Here is a 22,046-nt window from a genome sequence, read left to right on the forward strand (position 1 = left end):
ATTTTTTATATTTTTAAGAACACATACATGCAGAAGCAGTAAAAATGGGACACAAGATGTCAGCTCAGTGATATTTTGATTCCAAATAAAACATCAACAAGTCTTTTTTACAATTTGTTTAATAGCAGGATCACAGAAGGACAAAGAAAACTAAGTTTACAAAGGCCACATTTTAAAATAGTTCTTTCAGCAACTGTAGTCAGTCTTTTGACCATTTCCGTTTTAAACCAGTACTACCATCTATTTACAATATTTTTTTTTCAGTTCAAATAGTTTGAAAGTACTTCTATATGGCCAATTTTTACTCAATTCTATTTGTAGTATCAAAATCTATCACAATATTTTGAATTGGTCTTTTTATAATATTCACGGTGGGGAGATGTTAAGGAGATACCATAGAAATAAGGAAAAATAAGGGGGGGGGGATTAAGAAACTGAAAGCAAGATGCCTCTGAATTACACAATGATGACCTAATTAGAAACATGAATGCTGTCAACTTTAGTAAGAATAATGACAATGGTTCACATCCAGATGATACCCTCCCACCAAAAAAACCACCTTTTAATATTTAACTTTCTTGCTTTGTATTTTACTTTAATGAAGATGTAACATTTTGGACCAGCTTTGATAAATACTTAGCTAGCAAATTATTTTCCATGTTCTTCCTCCTGTAGATGCTATCAGCTACCCCATTATCAAGAAAGCAGAACAAATCAACCTATGAGATAGCAAGAAAAGAACATTCACCTTCAATCTATGTTCAGGAAAGAAATCTGAGCAAATTTAGAAATAGTTACGAAAGACGCTGAAAATTCCACTTCTTAAACAAAGGCAAATATGCAGGCTTTAGTTTCTGCTCAGTAATGGACTGATGAACAACAAGCAGAAGCAGCACTGGCCACATTTCAATTTCCTATTTCTTTTCCTAAGGGAGAGAAGGAATATGTATGAATTTTAGTTATTATTTTGGAATGAAACAGACAGCACCGTTCCCATTTGCTAAGAAATTCTGCCACCTATTTTTGTCCCACAACAGAAATGGATGCTGCTGTATTGCCAGACAATCACAAACCTTCCTATTAATATTGAAGCCAAGACGGAGTGAGGTATCACCCTACAGCTAGTGGGATAATCTTCTGCCTACCACTGCAATTTCAAACTTGAGGGGATTATTATTATTATTCCAGTCAAACACTGGTTTTAATACACATATTCTCAACAAGAAACATTCTTCAAATCACAACTTTTATATCCAATTTGCATTATATTTAATGCAAATATAAGTAGTATGAATTCCAGCAGCATAAAACAAAGTATAAAGATCTATCTCATTGTTCTATCATTAGATGAAGTATAGTGGAATGATCTCTCCCCAAAAGCAGGTGAGGCTCAAATGGTAGGCACTGATAATACCAAGCTACCATGTTTCCCTGAAAATAACACCCACCCAGAAAATAAGCACTAGTTTGATTTTTTAGGGTGCACCTAATATAGGCTCTACCCCAAAAATAAGCCAGAGGGGTGGGAGTGGCCAGCACAGGAGGCAGCGAGCATGCGGGGTGTCCGGCAGCGAGCCAACGGTGTCCGGCAGCTGCTGTAGCCCATGCAGCACAGGTAAGTCCAAGCGTGGAGGCGGGGGGGGGAGGCAGGCAATCTGGACGTGATGTGTGGTCGCCTGGAGGCAGAGGCACGGGGAGGGAGGCAAGAGATATGGACACGCCGTCTACTCCATCCCACTGTCTCTTGGCTTGCCTGCAGCTGTGCCAGGGCAGGTGATCCAGACACACTGCCCACTCTGTCCCACTGTCTCTCAGCTTGTCCATGGCTGCGCCAGGGCAGGTGATCCCAACATGCTTACTCCATCCCACTGTCGCTCGACTTGCCCACGGCCATGCTGGGGCAGGCAAGTTAAAGAGATGGTGAGACAAACTGGACAGTGTGTCGAGATTGCTTGCCCCGGCACAGCTGCAGGCAAGCCAAGAAATGGTGGATCGGAGTGGGCGGCACATCCGGATCACCTGTCTCCCCCCACTTCTGCCTCTGCGCTCAGACTTACCTGCGCTGCGCCAAGGTGCCGGTGGGCTGTGGCTCCTGCCGGACATCATTGGGCCCCATGCACGCACCAGGGGTGGGGTGCTCAGCTGGGCTGATCATCCTGATACCATGTTTCTTTGAAAATAAGCCCTAATGTGTCTTTTGGTGCCAAAAAAAATATATAAGACCTGGACTTATTTTTGGGAAAATACAGTAATATGGTTAGTGGCCAGTGTAATTAATAAGATCAAATCTGAGCCTGCTGGTGGTGTAATTGGTTTTATTTAAGTTTTTTAGCTATATGTTATTGTTGAAAATTCCAAATGCTGACCTCTGCCTTGTAAATGATAATTAAGTTTTCATAAGTTTCAACAATTTGATCCAGTAAAGTTCTCATTACTGTTTTATTAAATGTTAATTATTATAATCACTAGCTTCCATTATCAGATAAATGACAGGTAAGTTTATTTTAATGTCATTATTGGTAGGAGGTATTGGTAGAAGGTAGGAGGTACTACTGGAGGAGGTAGGATCATTATGTATGTTGCCTTGAGTTGTATAAAATAATGGTGAAAAAAATAGCAAGTTGAGATGTCGTGCATAATGATTCCACCTCCTATTTTCCGTACAGCCTTGCAAGTGACTTGGATTGAGTGAGGGTGGACTAACCCAAAGCCACCCAGTCAATTTTCATGCCTAAGGGAGGACTAGTACCCACAGACTCCCAGTTTCTAATCTATCTCCTTAATCATTACTTCAAACTGATTCTCAATTTCAAAAATATTTAGTTTTCACTATTGCTTTTACAGTGTGAACCAGGGAGTTTAGAACCAAAAAATATGTTTAGCACAAGTAGAAATTGGAAGAAATTTTGGGACACAGCTAAATCATTGGAACAAAATCAGTAAATTTTGACCATGTCACACAGGTAAAGATAAAGGAAAAGATTTTTTTCCTTTCCAATCAGGTCTGACTCTAGGGGGCAGTGCTCCTCTTTGTTTCTTAGCTGAGGGAGCCAGCGTTATCTGAAGATATTTCCATGGTCATGAGGCCAGCAGGACCAGGGCTTTTTTTCTCATAGAACGCTCAGAACGGAGTTCCGGCACCTTTTTTGGATAGAACCTTGTAGGGTAGGCAAGGCGGGTTGTATGACATGTGTGAGTTCCGGCACCTTTTTCTTTTACAAAAAAAGCACTGAGCAGGACTATATGCTGAGGCACACGGAATGCAGTTGTCTTCCCACTGATGTAGGACCTATTTATCTACTTGCATTTGCATGCTTTCAAACTGCTTGGTGGGCAGGAGCTGAGGCAGGAATGGGAGCTCATCCTGTTATGCAGCGCTTCAGTCTTGAACCCGGGCTATCAGCTTTCCAGATCACACAGGATTACTTCACTTAAAGAATTAGATTTCTGTGACTTTTATTAACAAATCAGAAATAAGCTTGCTAAATGCTTGTGAGAAATGTTAATTTTGCATCTTTGAAGAAGGATTACCTTCTTTTCCAGAATTTCCTTTAATCTCCTTAACTGAGCATGGTGAGCCTAGCACCAAATCATTGATAGGCAAAGATAGACAAATTAACTCCAGTTTTCAAGTGAATGCTTTTACTGCAGAACCAGGTTAAGAAAAATTTAGAGATGATCCAGCTATTTTTAAAATAATTTTTATTCACATTAAATTCTAGCATGGAGGATAAGATTAGGTTTTCTTATAGATATCCAAGTTTGTTCAATAATTGAATTCCTACAATTCATACAAAATAAATTCCAGAGTTCATATATAAAAGAAGACTGTTGTTCAATAAATATGAAATAAATACCAGATGTTTTTACTCCATAAAGAGTATGGGGAATGCTGGAGTCCATTCACAATTATCTAAACCAAGCATGCTCACTTTTTGTCAACCAAAGGGCATACTTGGACTTTGAGCATCTTGTCAGAAACGACATGCCAAACAACTGGTATGCTCAGAAGGAGGGGGAAAAAACTTGATTGGGCACGGACAAAATTTAAAGTTGAAGTTATATTTAAGTTTAAATATAAATACTATTAATTAAATAAAGTCAACACAACTTTTCATGCATTTAATATTTTTCTTCTACCATGCATAGGGAACAATATGACGAATGATGTTTTAGTTTCAGAAATACATGATACATTGAAAAAACAGTTATGTTCCCTTGATTTCTAAGTACATTAATATACAGCACCTGGCCAGCTTCTCCTGTTCACAGCTTCTTTTTTCCCCCCATAGAAAATAGCTAATGGAAAATAGGAATCTTAATTGCTGTGAAAGAGTTAGTTAGCCACTACAGATTTACAATCTAAGGACTTCTTTTTACTGTTTACTCATTAAATCGACTGATTAACTCTTTGACTATTCTACATTATACAATAATGATTTATTATACAGATATTCGTGGGGGTACAGTTTTCTGTCACAACAGTTCCTCTGGTCATTTCAGTTGACAGTTAAGCTTGTAAATGTAAATTGAAGAACAATTTACAAAGGAGGTCTCCTGGAGTATATGAATTTTGCAGTACACTCTCCCACATAACTAGGGAGGATGGGAGAGAAATCCCATACTTTAGTATTGTTTGTCTGTTTGTTTGAATTCTCTTGAGATTCTGGACTAGTGGCTTTTGCATATCTTGGAATCCTAAATTCCCTATAATAAATGTGAGAAGGAAAGAGAAATACCATGATCAAAGGAAGAGACTTGAATGGAAACCAATATATAGGAAGAATCCACACTAAACAGACCTAAAGATATGATCTTAGTTTTTTATTATTATTATTATTATTATTATTATTATTATTATTATTATTATTATTATTATTATTATTATTATTATCATTATTATTATCATCATTATCATCATTATTATCATTATTATTATTTTCTGAAAACAGTAAAACAAAAATAACACAGAAATGATCAAGCTGGATGGGCTATTACTGATATGTGCTGCTTTTCTAAATACAAGGAGAAATTCAAGTACTGCTGTTAAATTTCAGCTGTAGCTCAAAATCTCTTTTATTCATCTAACGCAAGAATATGAATAGGGACCTATGTTTCAACCCTTGAAACCCTATTCCAGAAGGCCCTAAAAACCTGGTTATCAGATCTGGGTCTCCCAAGGAACTAAAGACATTTTTAGCTGGGTCCATTCTTATTTTCCTTTCATCCAGGGTTTGTGCATCTGTTTTTACAATATTTATTTTAATATGGATTTTTATATTTTTATGTCTGTTGCTTTTGTATCTCACTGTATCTGAATGTTGTGCTCCACCCAGAGTCACCCTTGGTGAGATGGACAGTTATATAACTTTGATTAGTAAGTAAAATAAATTAACATGTAAAACCTAGAAAACATTTACAGTCCAATATGTATTACATTTCAAATTTGGACACATACTGGATTTTACCCTAATATTTCATAAAGTGGAGGTGTGTGCGCAGAATCCTGCAATAGTTACTATGCTTCTACATCCGAACATGTTGCCTGCTATCTTCTCTCCTCCACCCATTTAATACAGTATTATCTTACCACTGTTTGTGGCATTTTCATGAACGGCAGAAAGATCAAATTTCTTAAAACCTAACCATCAAGAGTGAACTGATTGTTGATGGCTATATGTAAGCAGAGGAATGTATACACGAAAGTGATTTTTAGCAATGTAAAAAGACATGTGACTTCCTCTGGGAGTTTAAGTCCATGAGTCATAAAAGAGCCAAGGTTGCCTACCCCTGGTCTAGACAGATGCAATTGTGTGAAAAAATACATGCCTCTATAGGTGGTCCTCAACTTACCATCAAAATTGGGACTGGAATCTCAGCAGCTGAGAAAAACAGTCATTAAGCAAGATGCCCACATGACCACTTTGTTCTAAAATTGCAATCCTGGCTCTCATAATTGAAGTTGCGAAAGAGGCACACAAGCTGCAGAAACGAAGCTCAGTTCTTAAGGATCCAAGTTTCATTTCTGCAGTCCACTGAAGGAGTTCAGTTGTCATCTGTACATGAAAGAGAACTCTTCAGCCGTCTGCAGAAATGAAGTTTGCATCCTGCAGAGACCCAAACTTCATTTCCACAGCCTGCCAAAGTTCAGCTCTCCTCTGTGTGCAGAAGAGAAACTTCTGCGATGGGCTGCAGAAACAAAGCTCAGATCTTCAGTATACAAGCTTTATTACTGCTGCCCACATGGTGGTGGTGGGGACATGTTTTAGGACAGCCAGCGGTGCTTTAAATGACCTAAGTCAAGGACTACCTGTATTTGCATGGAATGTTTGGACATACAGACAGATGTATGTGGACTGAAGTGTATGGTACATAAGGAAGAATAGAATCAAGCTCAAACTCTGGTGATTACCGGTACATGCATATTTTTATTTATTTTATTTTTTTCAAAAACATGAAAGGCTTTGCTTTTGGGTTCTTCCAAGGCCTTTGTTTTGTTTTGTTTGGGGTTCTTTTGATATTTTCCCAGTTTAGCCTATAGCCCTGGGAGTCCCCAGTGGTTTTGAGTCCATTTGGTTAGAACTCTGGTTAGAATTTACTGAGCCTTTGCAAAAATAATCTTAGATCTGCTAGATGCTATCTTCTAAAGTGAGTGGAATAGGGAGTCATGTCCAAAATATGAGTACCAATACTAATAGATGACTCCTAAAAATTCAGCTGAAGGGAATTCAGATATTTAGAAAATTAAAGAATATTTTGATTCAACTTATTCTTAAACTACCATTTCTGAATATAGAATTTGTTATCTCTCAAATACTGCTAGACTCTAAACATAATTGACCAACTGGCTTTTTCAAGAATTTGAAATTATATTTCTTTTCTTTAGTCTTTCCCCCATAGGAGTTTCATAATGTTTAGTCTGTCAACCCCACATGCTGACACCTGGATTTGTACTGGCCCTTTTGTTAACTACTGCAGATTGGTTTTGGCTAGGAGAAATAAAATAGAAATTACACAAATAATTACTTTACTGATACATAATGCCTCAATGCTACCTCATTTCATTTAACAAAGCCTCAGTCTTCCCAGTATTGTGATGTATGTTCTATCTTTAAATATAGAGAATCAACAGATATTAAAGAATCTCAATAATAAAAGTAGAAATAAAGATAAATCTTAATACTATTTTTTTAAAAAAAAATGTTTTAAAACATTTTAGTTTTCTATAGCAGCTGTAACCTGGTAAAATCTAATTATTTCTTTAGGACCCATTGGAATTGTTCAAGAAGATTTGTTTCATTTCTAACTGATGCATTAAACACTTGGCTAAGCTTCACTGACTAAGATAGCTGAATGTGAATTCTGCATATCTTTTTATGAACTTTCCACTGATACATGTAGAGAAATTATATAACATGCACAATAACCTGTTGAATGATTTAAATGGACTAATGAGGATTCTATAACAGACAAAAATATTTGCAGAATAGAAATTCCCCAAAGCAAACTATTGAACAATATTCTACAGTGAATCTAGTAAGCAAAAAATCTGTTTTCTTCACTGATGAAAATACATGTAATGCTCTAAAAAGGACAAGGTTAAATGTTTTTACCTTTTCCTTTGTCTCCCAATATTTTAGGCCTCCAACAATTTCCATAGTTATGGATTTTTAAATGATCAGATCTCTTGTGAAATTAATAACCATTTCTGTTTTTTCTGATGCCCACAAGAACTGCCCTCTCTGAAGATCAGAGATTAATGCAGGCTGCTTATAAGGTTTGAACACACAGAATGCAGCCAAATACTTGAAGGCTGCCTACAAATGAGCAGATTTAGGATCAATACATTGGAAAGAAATGCAGATTCTGGGAAAGCAATCACAGTCTAGTTAATAAATTACTAGTGAAAGATAATTGGATTGCAATAGAAAACATCATATACATTCAAATAGTCTTATCATAAAGGTAAGGCATGATTGTCTACAATGTTCTAACCAGAATTTCCAACTACAGTCAGAACTGAGCTTGAACAAAACATGGATAGCTGAGTGTTTCCGACTTCCATGCATTTGACTAAGTCATGAATGCTCTTCCATAATATTTATTTTAGTTGTCAAGGTGTTTTCACTTGACAATTTTTAAATTCTCCCAAAAATGCTTCTCATGCAGTTTCAGCCTCCGTTTTTGATATAAATAAAACACCCTGTCAAAAAAAAAAAAAGTCCACTTTATATTTTCAGAGGATCTGAAAAGAGATTCATCTGCTTTTGTGCCTTGATGGTGAACATTAAAACTGCCTAAAAGTACCAAATATCTCCTAAAGACTAACCCTTTTCTCTCATGAAAAAAAATGCTTGCGACCTAAGAAGTTATTAAGCAAAAGTTGCTGATAAATTCTCCAGCAATTTAATTACATAATCTTCAAGCAAGATATTAAAGCCTATGATAGGGCTAGCGGCGTGGCGATCTACTACGCACTTAATAAATGTAACGTGCATTCCAAATGGTGCCCCCCCTCCCCCGTCTAAATATAACATCCACAACTATGTCAAAAGAAATCCCCTATCTGCCACATCCGTATAGTAGGTTGCCAAACGTACTCGTTGGAAGATGACTTAAATGTTTTAGGCACAGCTAACTCTGGTGAACAGTTAATTCAGCTCATTGCTTCTTTTGGCACACAAATCTTGATTTGCCTCCTCTGACGCCCTCTGGTGTCTGTAAGCCCATCCTTTGGACTGCTTGCTTATTCAGATGCCTTCTGAAGCAGAGCCAAAGCCATACCCACTGATGACATCACCTCTTTACTCAACCACTGTTAGGTGAAAGCTTGTAACTTCAGACTTTGGAGGTGGGCTGCACGCACGTAACTGGAATGCTTTCCCCCCTTGCTCTTTCTTAGTGAGGGAGAAGGAAACTGACCCTGTGAAAGCGCCCACGACAGCTTGCTTGATGCTGCTTTTTGTCTGGGGTTTCTTGAAACGGAGAGGCTTTATTATTATACCCATGCTGGAATTACTAGGGTCCTGCATTTATAAATGGAATTTCTAGATTTGTTGCTGCTTTTTTTGTTTCCTCTACCGCAGCCCGCTGGTAAGTATTTTCACGGCTTTTTTTTTTTATAATTTGTATTCAAGTTTGATTCCGAAATTATTACGTTGCATGAGGAAAGAAAAATAAGGAGCGTGGAGAGACTTTCAAATCAACAATGAAATGCAAAAAGAGCGTTTGTACTTTCTAACTATGAGTGTGTTGTTGTTTTTTAAAAAATATAAATAAAAATAAAAGCTGATGGTTAAAAACTATGTGTTCAAACTGAAGCTTTGTGGTTTTAAAACTAACATACCTAAATAGTCAAATGGCAGACTTTGCTGTTGTGTTCAACAAAATGCTAAAGAGCATAGAGACCATACCAAAAATCAACGTGTATATTTTCTGCTATTTCCAACGCTGTATGTGAGGCATGTGTGTTCCTTTAATACTTATTTTTACAGCTAAATAAGGAGATCAATAGTCCTTTAAAAATGAGTGCTCCTTTCCAGAGCCAACGTCTTAGTCTTCTTGGAAGAAGTTTTATTATTCTTTAAAAAGGATAGACAAACAGCTACACCTAGATTTTAAAGCTCGCATTACTACCGAAATCCCATATTAGTTTGATGCAATCTAACACCTAAGGCAGACTAAGATATACACATGCACAAAAATACTCACCACATGCACGCGCGCACACACACACACACACCACACACATATATACAACAATCTTTCTTCAGTGTGATGCCAAAAATGCCTAAAGTATATGACCTGCATTACAAGCCAATACATAAGGTTACATAAATTAAGCCAATAACTCTAATGATACTTTAGAGTGAAATAGACATAGCCACATTGGTTTTTTTATTTTATTTTTAAAGTAGTGTAGGAATTTTGTATAAAAAGCTTTTGCCATGGTTTATTTTCTGGAAACCCAGTGTTTTCCATGTTGTAAGAACAGATTATGACTATAATTCTGAAATTATAAGTACAGGATTTATATTTAAATTAAAATTTTAGAACATGTATGCAAAATAACAGGATAAGATTTTAAAAGTCCTACCATTCCAATAGATACATTTATAGCTATTTTTAAAAAGGAGAAGAACTAAATATAAGGCTTAGTTGCTACTGGTTTTACAGAAAATTGTCTAATTGTAATACCTTTCTCCATCAACTGAATATATTAGAATTAATATATTACATTCAATCCTGATTAAAGTATAATCGTGTCATTCATTTATTTAGCAGTAAACCGCACAGAGCCATAGTCTTAGCAGACAGCCATAGTCCTATGTTTCGTTCATTATTCCCTATGAAAAAGGTATAAATGGCTTTCTAAAGTAGTATAAGTTCACACTGAATTGCTTCATGTACATATAAATTACTAAGGAACTGTCTAGCTACGGTACATATGTATATACATACTCATGCAGAGCTTAAATCTGCACAAGAGCTGTGTGTATAGTTGCGAGCATGGGGAATCTGTATTGAAAACACTTCTCTGCCAAAAAACCAATCCCATATTTTGTAAGTCCCTGATCCTAAAAACCAGTAAATAATTTAAGATTTTAGGTAAAAGGTTTATTCCAACTGCTACTTTGGAAGGATCACTCAAATTTGATTTAAGTGCAGTAAATTAGATTCAGTTGGTAAGCACTGAATTTATGACCAGCATTATCTATTACTAACTATCAGGGTGAAAAAACCTATTTCACTGATTGTTTTAAATATCAATACAAATCATGTAGAAGTTAAATGCTCTGCATTAACTGTTATGATAATTAAATACTGCCACAATGAAATTTTGCAAGGTAGTAGAAAATGATTTTCTTCTCTCTCTTTTTGGAGCAATTAATCTTTAATATAATTTGAGAAAAGTTAAGTTGTAATTTGGACTTTGATTATTCAAACCTATCTCTATAATCCTTGCCCTATAAGACACCCAAGTTCCAAAGCAATATCAATTTCAAATAATTTATATAGGACTAGCTCTTATATTGCAAAAGCTTTTATGAAATCTTTAATGTTTTAGGAAAAGTTTTAGTATGTGCCATGAAAGCAAGACTGCTAGTATTTTTCTTGAGTTAATATTGGACTGAATAGATAAACAAATTTTAGCTTCCAACATTCCAGATATCAAAGTTGAGAACAGTGGATTCATATTCATGTTATTATACCGGAAAAGAATGTCCTCAGTTTAAACTTCAGGAATTATTCATCACATAAGATTTCTTTCCCTTCACAGCTTTTCTTCTAGTTCTGTCTCATTATCTTTTCCATTAAGAAACACTGGCCATCTACTGATATCAAACTTTATATATATTATTGAGATCTTCAAACTGCATTTTTAGAGTGCAATCTCCCTAGAAAATGAGTGTAACAGAATAGCCACTGTGAGAAATAAGTGCTTTTTGCACTATGTATTTGTTCCTCTGGAATCTTCCACATACTTCCTACCAGAAGCCTTTGTGATTAAAGCAGTGAAACGAGACAGTTGCATTAAAAAGGACAGAGAGATTTGCAGTTTTTGTGTAGAGATTTCTTGCAGTGTGTGCTACCCCCCAGCGGGCAGAATTTCTGTGTTCACGTTACAGCAGAAGTCTTGGCTTATAGGAATACATAGTACTGTCCTTTAACTTAAACAACTAATCTATTAGATAATTTGTTTTGTTTTTCTCCTAAAATTGAAATAAACTTTAATTTATGTACACTAAATAATGAGATTTGTTGAACAGCAGTGCTTCTTTTTGTGCATTGGAAATTGAACTCCAAACACTTAATTTAACTGCATCAGATTCTGATTATTTCTCAGATCTTAATCACACAGACCTCCCGTGATTTCAAACAATTTTACTTCAACAACAGTGTCCTTGCAATCATTATCTAAGCAATTAGACTATTAGAAGACATAACGATAAAATAAAAACCTAAAATTAATAAAACAAGTGTTCCAACTTTCAGCAATAAAATACGTACTCAATATCTGGTAGTGTTAGATTAAAAGTTAGTATTTGGAAAATAAACTAAACAAAAATATATAATAAGGTAGGAATAAATGCTATCTAAAGTATGAGCAACTAGAAAAAAATATTTAAGGATGGCATCTCTAAGTCAGGACCAAAGGTCAAGTGTTGAAGGTTCATTCCAGGTATATACTAACTAAGCAATATATACTGCTCAAAAAAATAAAGGGAACACTTAAACAACACAATGTACTGTATTTAATAGTAGGATGTCTTATCTTGTGTTCCCTTTATTTTTTTGAGCAGTATATAAAAAAATAAATATTTTTAAGAATTTCCAACCAATCATAGCAATTGTTCTCTAGCATTTGGATAAATTAAACTCAGCAACTTTTGAAAGATAGTTGGGAAAAGTTGAAATTCTAAACAGAGTAACTTGGAACTGTTCCCATTGAACTTAAAACACAAAGAATTTTAGTATAAAATAATAAAATAAATAAAATAATAAGTCCTAAGTTTATTGATCTGACAAGCCTGCTGAACAGAATGCTGCTAGATTTGGAAGGGAAAGAATTTGGGATAATACTGTAATTTTTCCCCAAATAGAAAAAGTGATTTTGTTTTTGTTTGTCAGTTGTCTTTTTGGTTTATGCTTATTTATTGTTTTTACACATGAACAGTATTTCGGTATTATTATTATTATTTGCTTTCAACAAATAAAAAGCTTAATTTTGTAAGTACTATTTATATTTTTCTTAAAAGCTGCATTTTTATAAGTAAAAGTATTTTTGTACCAGACAATCTTTAATACAAGAAATTGTATTTCTATCTTTTTTTAGGATGACATGCTGAGATAGAAGATATCTTTGCTCACATTGTTGTTACTGTTTATAGAAGTCTAAACTTCTGGGGAAAGCCATTGGCATCAGAATTTATGATTAAAACAATTGAATGAAAACTGTGAGCAAATCCTCATATCTCAGAGAGAAACAATAGCTCTATGTGCTGCTTATTTGCATAAGCCAAAGAAAACACCATTGAAATAAGAGAAAGATACAGAGGATTACTTTTCAAGAATGCTTTATACTCTTTTGCCCCAAGCACGATATTTTAGCCTTGCATTATATATATATATATAAATTATATAAATGAGCTAACTTCCTGAAATACTATGTTCGTATAAATCAGCTCACAGGCAGTGTAATTAGAAAGCTTTTCATTATTATCAACTGTGTAATAATTTAAGAAAGCAATTTAATGCTTTTTATTTTCAGTACTGCTAAGTCATATTTAACTGACATATTCCGATAAGACTGTTTTATAACAAGAAAAGCTTACTAGTGATTCTAGAATGATTAATCAAAATCCGTATAGGAATTAATACACCTGAAGACAAAAATGTGAGGAGACATTATTCTTAATCTACAAGCACTAAACCATAAAACAGATAGATACACAAAACATTTAGTTTTGTACAGCTAGGTGAATTAATTCTAGTTGTTATGTTGACAGCTAAAAGATACATGTTTTTCCAAAACACTGCTGCTAAAATGAATTCAGTCTTCCATATCAGAATATCAGTAATGAGTACATATATACAGCCATATATTGTATACATGGGCACTCCATTTTCTAGAATACTGTCACATAGTTCTAGATAGAAGTATATGACAAGAATAATTCACCTGTATACTTAGAAGGAAAACATCTTTTTGTGCAATGCAGTAAAATGAGTACTTTTTACACATAAATAGGGTTGTTGTGGACTAGTGCATCCAGGATTTCATTTTCTTCCTGTTTTGTTCAAAATTAATGTTCCTTTCAAATTTGTAGGCCTCAGTTTGATGCTACAAAAAAAAAACCTGGCCACAGTGTCTCTTAACAGTGGGAAGACATTTCTCTCTTCATCTTGCAAACTCAGCTATAAATGACCTGATGTCAAAGAATATATGTAAGGACACCACCAGAAAAAGAGGCAGCACTAAACAAGGCAGCAAACTTCTATTCTGTTGGACAGATCACTTGCCTTTATTATGCAAACACATTGTTCTCAGCATTAACTTGAAACATAAAGGATCTCTTGGAATTCCAGAATAATAGGTTAAGGGAAAAGTAAAGAAAACTGTACCTCTTTCTAATTAAGAGAAACGGCAGAATCCACATTTTTGAACAAATCTTTCCTTTCCTTTAAGGAGACTTATTTTATCTTCTTATTTTCAGATCTTTTTGAGGAAAAATTTATAAATACAAGAATTATATTGTATTGCTTTCATTTTAATCCAACACTATGGTTAATATAATAGTGGCAGTACATCAGATATTGAACATTAAACAATACATTGGAAGAAAAATTATAAGCATATGGAAATGGACATACATTATTCAGTTCATAGAAGCAAGCATTCTACTTAAGCAGAAATATATTTTGTATACTTTTCTCGTTTTCCTTAAAATACCCCTCATTAAATCTACCTTGTTCATTATATTAAAGCTTTACTTTTTCTATAAAGGCAGTTCTTATTCCTGTTATCTTTTTATATAAATATTCACCCAATTTACCCTCTGCGCCAAACTTATTTGGAACTATTTTTCACAAATAAACATTGTGAAATATTGAAAGAAATGTGACCATTAACAAACAAAAGTGGATTGCAGAGTTAAAAACTGATTATAAATTGAATGAATTAATTATAAATATCAAATTAATGTTTTTCCCCAAAGCTATATAGCTATATAGCCTTCTCCAATTCGAAGAGACACTTGTGCGGCAGGCTGAGGGAAAGAGGCAGTCCCGGAACCAGCGAAATCTGGGGGCTGGACAGGGGACAGATTTATCTCCCCTCAGTGTGGAAGGGACTGCCACTCTCGAATTGGCCTTTTTAGCCACACCAGATGTTGCTTTAGGACCTCTTTCAAGAGCACAATATCATAGTCTCTTGAGACTGAAGGATGCCAATGGAATGGCCAATGGCAATAGAATATAGCTTAACAATTGAGACAACTTGCTAGTGAAGTGAGCAATGTTTTCTATTTAAGCTTTATTATTCATTTCATTTGGCTATAACTAATCTAAATATTTTTACTGGTTTTTCCAAAATATTTTTTATTGATATTTTATTTAATGTACTGAATGACAATGAATCTGCATATCTCAAGAACCTGTTTTTATCATTGTTAAAATAATCAAATCATTAGGCTAGTACGTGATAATTAACAATTTTAAATAAGTTTTGAAATCATAATTAAGCAATTTTGATTCATTTTGCAGAAATATTTTTAAAAGCTATAAAAGCTTGACTAGTCTTTTAAGTCTACAGATATTTATAATGTGTATAAATGGCTAACGGTAAAAATATTAGTCAGCATAATCACCTAGTATTTTGGGATTAGAAATGTGAAATCCCAGTGGGAGAACTCAGTATGCATTATGATTAAATTTACTTGAGTTTATTTCATAGTGTGTTTCAGATTGTAGTCTTAATCATATAAGTAGACTTATAAATATTACCAAGATATAGAAAATGTAGTGTGTTTTTCAACCTAACTGTACCATTTAGAAATATACTACCTTACTGGCTGCTTTGGAAGAACTTTCCAAAGAATTCAGAAGGAATTCAACAAGATAAAATATTAAGCCCAGCACAATATTGCAAAAGAGCTGCTGTATTAAAAAAAATGCTCTTGCATAATCTAAACTACAGGTGTTTGTCTTTTCCTTGATAGTAGAAAATCGTAAATAGAAGCATACAGGTCATCCTAGAACCTTGGCCTTAATCTGCGTCTTTAGAGTCATGTGTCATGTCATGTTTATCAGATTCCTTGTGCTCTGTTAACTCAAGCTCATTATCATGTTTGGTTGGACTCTTCATACAATAGCTGAAGTGATTTTTGTTTTAAAAAGGTTGAACAAGACCATTAATAAATTCTACCTGATGGCAACTAATTTATTTTTATTTTTTAGGCAAGGATTGAGTGAAATATCTGAGAAAATTCCTTGTTACTTGCCTTTCTTCAAGAAGAAAAGCCTCTGAATTAAAATCAAATTCTGCCAAAAGGAGTAGGCACCTGGAAATACAGACAGAATGAGGAACTACTCTAAACTGGAAATCCTGGCCAAGTTCTAAATAAAACACACAGCCCAGCAAGCATGGATTTATCAGAAAATACTTGTTGCTTAAGGTTTACAGCTGAATAATTCTGGACCAAAAACAGATCCTCGATTTAATGAAGAAGCCATCATAATTTAAGCCTTATACCACAAATAATTCTATACACATGGAACTGACCATCTCTAGCTATATAACGCAGAAAAGCGTCTGAGAAGTACAAAGAATGCCATTTTTATTAAGGATATTAAACGAAACCAAAACAAATTCTTCACATGCAGACTTAAAAGAAGGAAAATCCTCTACTTCTTAGAACTGTTCTTCCAGCAGAGTTACTTTTCTCTTAACTGGATGTTTTTATGTTCCATGTTCAAACTTCATAGAAAATACTTACTGAATATAATGGAGCTCATCTGGAAATATACTCTTACCCATAAGAATAATTTAATGTATTGATGTAAAAGAAGTACAGTTATGAGAACTAAACAATTTATTTCTCCCAAGTCAACCTTTTTTTGGAAAACTGGATGTCCATTGGATTAGTAAGCACAAACTATTCCCTCATATACGGTATTTAAATAAGGTAAGAACAATAATAAATTATTTTGCCAATTATTACAAAGTCTACTGTCATTCTAGAAAGAGATAAAAGATTGACCATGTGAAATTAAAGAATATTTCCTTTTATACAAAACCTTGATGCAAGCAGTACAAAAGAAGCTGGGTTTCAGGCCTTACTGTAAGTTTTGTACAGCAGTGCTGTTCGCTAAAATAGCTAGCTTAGCAGCTATGTAGTGTAGGAATCTTTGGATTGGAACATTATTGTAATAATAATATGCCTGAAAAAACATATTTTAATAAACTTGTTTCGGTTTTTCATTAATTTTATTGAGCAGTATAACAAATAAATTAACTAGTATTAGTTTATAACAAATAAGATAATTATAATGCATTAGATATGGACATTATTTACTTGCATTACTAAAAGCCATCAGTATGCTGATGTTCAACAAAATAGGTCTTCAATGCATGTTCACTTCTCTTATAAATAAAAGCTGCATCGCTGTCACTAAAGTTTAACTTTTCCTGGTTTGTATGTAGCATGTGACCAAGACCAAAATAGAAAGCAATATGGATTTGGTTTGCAGAGATGTTTCAGCTAAATGAGTGAGACTGATGCACACATTTCATGATAGTTCATGAAATGTTATTCACCTGTATATTGATTATGTTCTATTAAGTCTCTGTCAGTTGTAATGACCACATAGACCTTCTATGATCACCTGTATCCAGTGGTGGGATTCAAATATGTGAACAACCAGTTCTCTGTGGGGATGCTGCTTCTGGAAGTCCATTCTGGGCCTGGGCAACAAAAAATTAGCTACCAGTTCTGCTGAAGTGGTGCGAACTGGCTGAATCCCATCACTGCCTGTATGTACACTTCTGGAAGTTACTAATTTAATTAATCCATGTGATAAGTGACAAATTTATTATCCTCCAACCCACATCTCAGTATGTCAAGCAAATGCTCTATTCCAAAGAATTGTGAGGTGACCTATCATATACAGCTCTCTAAATTTTTTGGCGTACGGAAGATGATTATTCTGGCTTTTGCCAAAATGACAGGATAAATTCTGAAACATAAAATTCTAAAGCACAGCAGTATAAAATCCAGAGATAACAAAGAACAGAATAAACTTTATTGAAATTAATTATGCCCCTGCTTTATTTCTTATAAGGAAACCCATTCTCACATTACTGTAATTCCAGAAATCCTATGTATGTGTGTGTGTATGTATGTATATGTGTGTATGTACACACACACATGAATACAATAGCACCTTTTCCTGAAAAAATATGCATCCTATTTTTAAGATCATTTCTATCTTATTTCAAAGTAGTACTTACCCTATGCATTCTACTATTAATCTGATTTTCTTTCCTAGGTTATTGAAAATTAAGCACTAGTTTGTGTGCAAATCTCACTGCAACTTGACCATGATCAGTGTAACCTGGAGCTTCATCCTTATTTGGACAAAGATAGTGCTGTTGCTGAAAATGGCACCTAATTTTGCCAGTGCCAAAACATGCCCTTCTGTGTGTCGCTGTGATGCAGGATTCATTTACTGCAATGATCGTGACTTGACTTCTATTCCAACTGGGATTCCAGGGGATGCTACAACTCTTTACCTTCAGAACAATCAAATTAATAATGCTGGAATTCCTTCCGAGTTAAAAACCTTAATAAAAGTAGAGAGAATTTATTTATATCACAACAGCTTGGATGAATTCCCTATCAACCTTCCAAAATATGTGAAAGAATTGCATTTGCAAGAAAATAACATAAGGACAATTACTTATGATTCACTGTCACAAATTCCTTATCTAGAAGAATTGCATTTGGATGATAATTCTGTTTCTGCTGTTAGTATTGAAGATGGAGCCTTCCGGGATAATATTTATCTCAGACTACTTTTTCTTTCTCGAAATCACCTTAGCACCATTCCCTGGGGCTTGCCTAAAACAATAGAAGAGCTGCGCTTGGATGATAATCGTATTTCCACAATTTCAGAGCTGTCCCTTCAAGATCTTACAAATTTAAAACGTTTAGTTTTAGATGGAAATCTCTTAAGCAATCATGGATTAGGAGAGAAGGTCTTCACAAATCTAGTCAATTTAACTGAACTCTCACTAGTTCGTAATTCTCTTACAGCAGCTCCAATAAATTTGCCGGGCACAAATCTGAGAAAGCTTTATCTACAAGAAAACCATATCAATCGTGTACCACCTAATGCTTTTGCATATCTACGTCAATTATATCGATTGGATATGTCAAATAACAATCTCAGTAATTTACCTCAGGGTGTCTTTGATGACCTAGACAATATAACCCAGTTGTTTCTTCGCAACAATCCCTGGCGCTGTGGGTGCAAGATGAAATGGGTTCGTGATTGGCTACAGACCCTGCCTCTCAAAGTTAATGTACGTGGACTGATGTGTCAAGCACCAGAAAAAGTGCGGGGCATGGCAATCAAAGATCTCAACAAAGAGCTATTTGATTGCATAGATGAAGATATTGTAAGCACTATCCAAATTACTGCTTCAATACCAAACACGTTATATCCTGTGCAAGGACACTGGCCCATTTCTGTGACCAAATCTCCTGAAATAAAGACTGTTAACCCACATAAAAATTACAGAACAGCTTCCCCGGCACAGGAAATCATTACCATTGTTGTAAAATCTGTAAGCACGGAGACTATTCACATTTCTTGGAAAGTTGCACTACCCATGACTGCTCTGAGACTTAGCTGGCTCAAAATGGGTCACAGCCCAGCCTTTGGATCTATCACTGAAACCATTGTTACAGGGGATCGAAATGACTACCTGCTCACTGCACTTGAGCCAGATTCCCCATACCGTGTATGCATGGTTCCCATGGAAACCAGTAACATCTATCTGTATGATGAAACTCCTGTCTGTATAGAGACCGAAACTGCTCCTCTTAGAATGTACAATCCTACAACAACCCTAAACCATGAGCAAGAGAAAGAACCATTCAAAAATTCTAACTTGCCCTTAGCTGCCATCATAGGAGGGGCAGTGGCTCTGGTAGCTATAGCATTGCTTGCTTTAGTCTGCTGGTATGTCCACAGGAATGGCTCCGTGTTCTCCAGAAATTGTACCTACAGCAAAGGACGGCGAAGAAAAGATGACTATGCTGAGGCTGGAACTAAGAAGGACAATTCCATCCTAGAAATCAGAGAGACTTCTTTTCAGATGATCTCTCTGAATAATGAGCAAGTGTCTAAAGAGGAGTTTGTAATACATACCATATTTCCACCTAATGGGATGAATCTGTATAAAAACAACCACAGTGAAAGCAGTAGTAACAGAAGCTACAGAGACAGTGGTATACCTGACTCAGATCACTCACATTCATGATAGTAAGAAATTTGGAAGACTTGGGGTAGTTACTTTTTCTCACAAAGCAAGGCAACTGTACTGGTTGCTGGAGTACTACAGAACACTGGATTAAAAGACTGTATAAGCAATGTATTGTACATTTGCCATATAATTTATATTTAAGAACTTTTTATTAAAAGTTTCAAATTTCAGGTGACTGCTGCGATTAATGTAGCAAGGATGCCTGAAAACAATTCTATATTTTAGTATTTTTTAGTAATTTGTACTGTATTTTCCTTCCTACTATTGAAATTACAAACTATTTAACTTTTGTGTTCAACTGAGTAAGATGACTTGTTGACTGTGAAAGTGAATTTTCTTGCTGTGTTGAACAATCAGGACCGCTACATTTGAGATCCTTGTAAGTATAAGCACAGACCATATTCACTTTGGTATCCATTAAAGGTGTTAAAAATGGCTACAAAATTGATAAAAAAATACAATCCTGGGTATATTAAACCAATGAGCATTTAGTAAATTAAATAGCGAAGTAGTTGGCAATGCCAGTTATATAGTTAATAAACAATAAAATAGCTGTTGAAAATTACAACAAAGAACTGAAATCTCATAAGGCAGATGTATTCAAGTGCATTTCATTGATGAAAATAGAGATGTGCGTGAAAAGGTTTTTTTTTTTAAAAAAATAATAATAATGATAGCAAAACCACTGTATTACAGGAGGGTCAGATAGGATATTCTGCTAAACCATTCAAAGCCAGACAGTTAAATAGGATTGAAACTTGGAACACTTCCAATTGTTCTGTTTCAGACAAATCTGGATAGGGTGAGTAGATCAAGTCTGGGGAACACCACCCACCTCTTCTTTTCATTGTTCCCTGCCCCACTGGCCTGCTCACCTTCCTGATTTTCCAACATTTTCCTTCTCTTCCTTTAGCTGCTGCTGCCAATGTCGCAATGAGGCATCATCGCATAGTGTCTCAGCTTTCTCAGTCTTTCCCTCTTTTCCCTTCTGTCAGTTCCTTATGGACTTGGTTTCCTCACCACCCCTTAAATTACTTCTTGGACAAAAAACATAAATTCATTCTGTGCATGGGCCAATGTGCATGTTTCAATTTAGATATGGAGTACCTGAAACCATCTTTCATGCACAGAATGTTTTGTACATGTCTAGTCCCAATCCTGTAGTTACTAAATAAAAATGTACTTCTGTCGAATTGTTAAAAAAAATGATTGTATCTGTGGAAACCACAAAGCAAAATGTAAAAGTTTCCTAAATGTCTTAAAATTGAAAAGAAAAAAATAACTTTAAAACCTATGTACCCTCTAGAACCTGTATAATAGAGGCAATTCTGTTAAATCTCACTAGAGCATATATTTAACTAAATAATGCAGTTAAATATATACAACACAGATGCGTACATATTTCAACTGCCATCAACAATATTGCTCATTATTGTCATAGTTATCTGGAAATTTCTTAAAAGACATGAAAGTGAAGACACATTCATCTACTTAGCTATGATATATTTTAATACCCAAGACATTTTGTTGCCATAATTGTTTTTCCCCAATGAAAACCAAAGTGCATTCTACACCCTTTGGCCAATCTTGTATGTGCCTTTTATCAAAAAGTCAGATGTATTCCATTTTTAATTGGAAACAAAAGTTTTCACAAATATGAAGTTAACTATATAAAGATATTGGTCTTAAAGCTGAATATACTATAGAATGAAGTACAGAAAAATAAGTGCTCTTTTTATCCTCTGTACAGTACATATTTTTAAAAGTGCTACATGATGGAATACCTTTAAATTGTCCATACTGCACTGAACCATCTCAAGAAAATTATGGGAACAAATCTGAAAGATTGCCTGCATCTACAGAAAAGTATAGTATTTAACAAGCATTCTTCCCCAAACATTTTATTACAAAACAGAAAGAAACTGGATATACAGAAAGAAACAAGTTGAGTGGGACAGGTTCAAACCCTTCCTTCTGTTATTACGATTTCTGA

The 22,046-nt window shown here is 34.9% G+C and overlaps 2 protein-coding genes across 3 annotated transcripts in view; one reads left to right on the forward strand and one right to left on the reverse strand.

The window, feature by feature from the left end:
- MACROD2 (mono-ADP ribosylhydrolase 2) overlaps positions 1-22,046 on the reverse strand; it is a 1,175,381-nt gene that overhangs the window by 1,080,865 nt on the left and 72,470 nt on the right. The window lies entirely within an intron of this gene.
- Positions 18,104-20,050, forward strand: FLRT3 (fibronectin leucine rich transmembrane protein 3; the record flags this gene model as incomplete). The annotated part of the gene is made up of 1 exon (XM_081319356.1): positions 18,104-20,050. The coding sequence occupies one exon, from the start codon at positions 18,104-18,106 to the stop codon at positions 20,048-20,050; it is 1,947 nt and encodes a 648-aa protein (XP_081175482.1).

This window comes from Vipera berus (assembly GCF_964194415.1).
Source record: "Vipera berus genome assembly, chromosome: 1".
In the NCBI taxonomy this organism is placed as follows: domain Eukaryota; kingdom Metazoa; phylum Chordata; class Lepidosauria; order Squamata; family Viperidae; genus Vipera; species Vipera berus.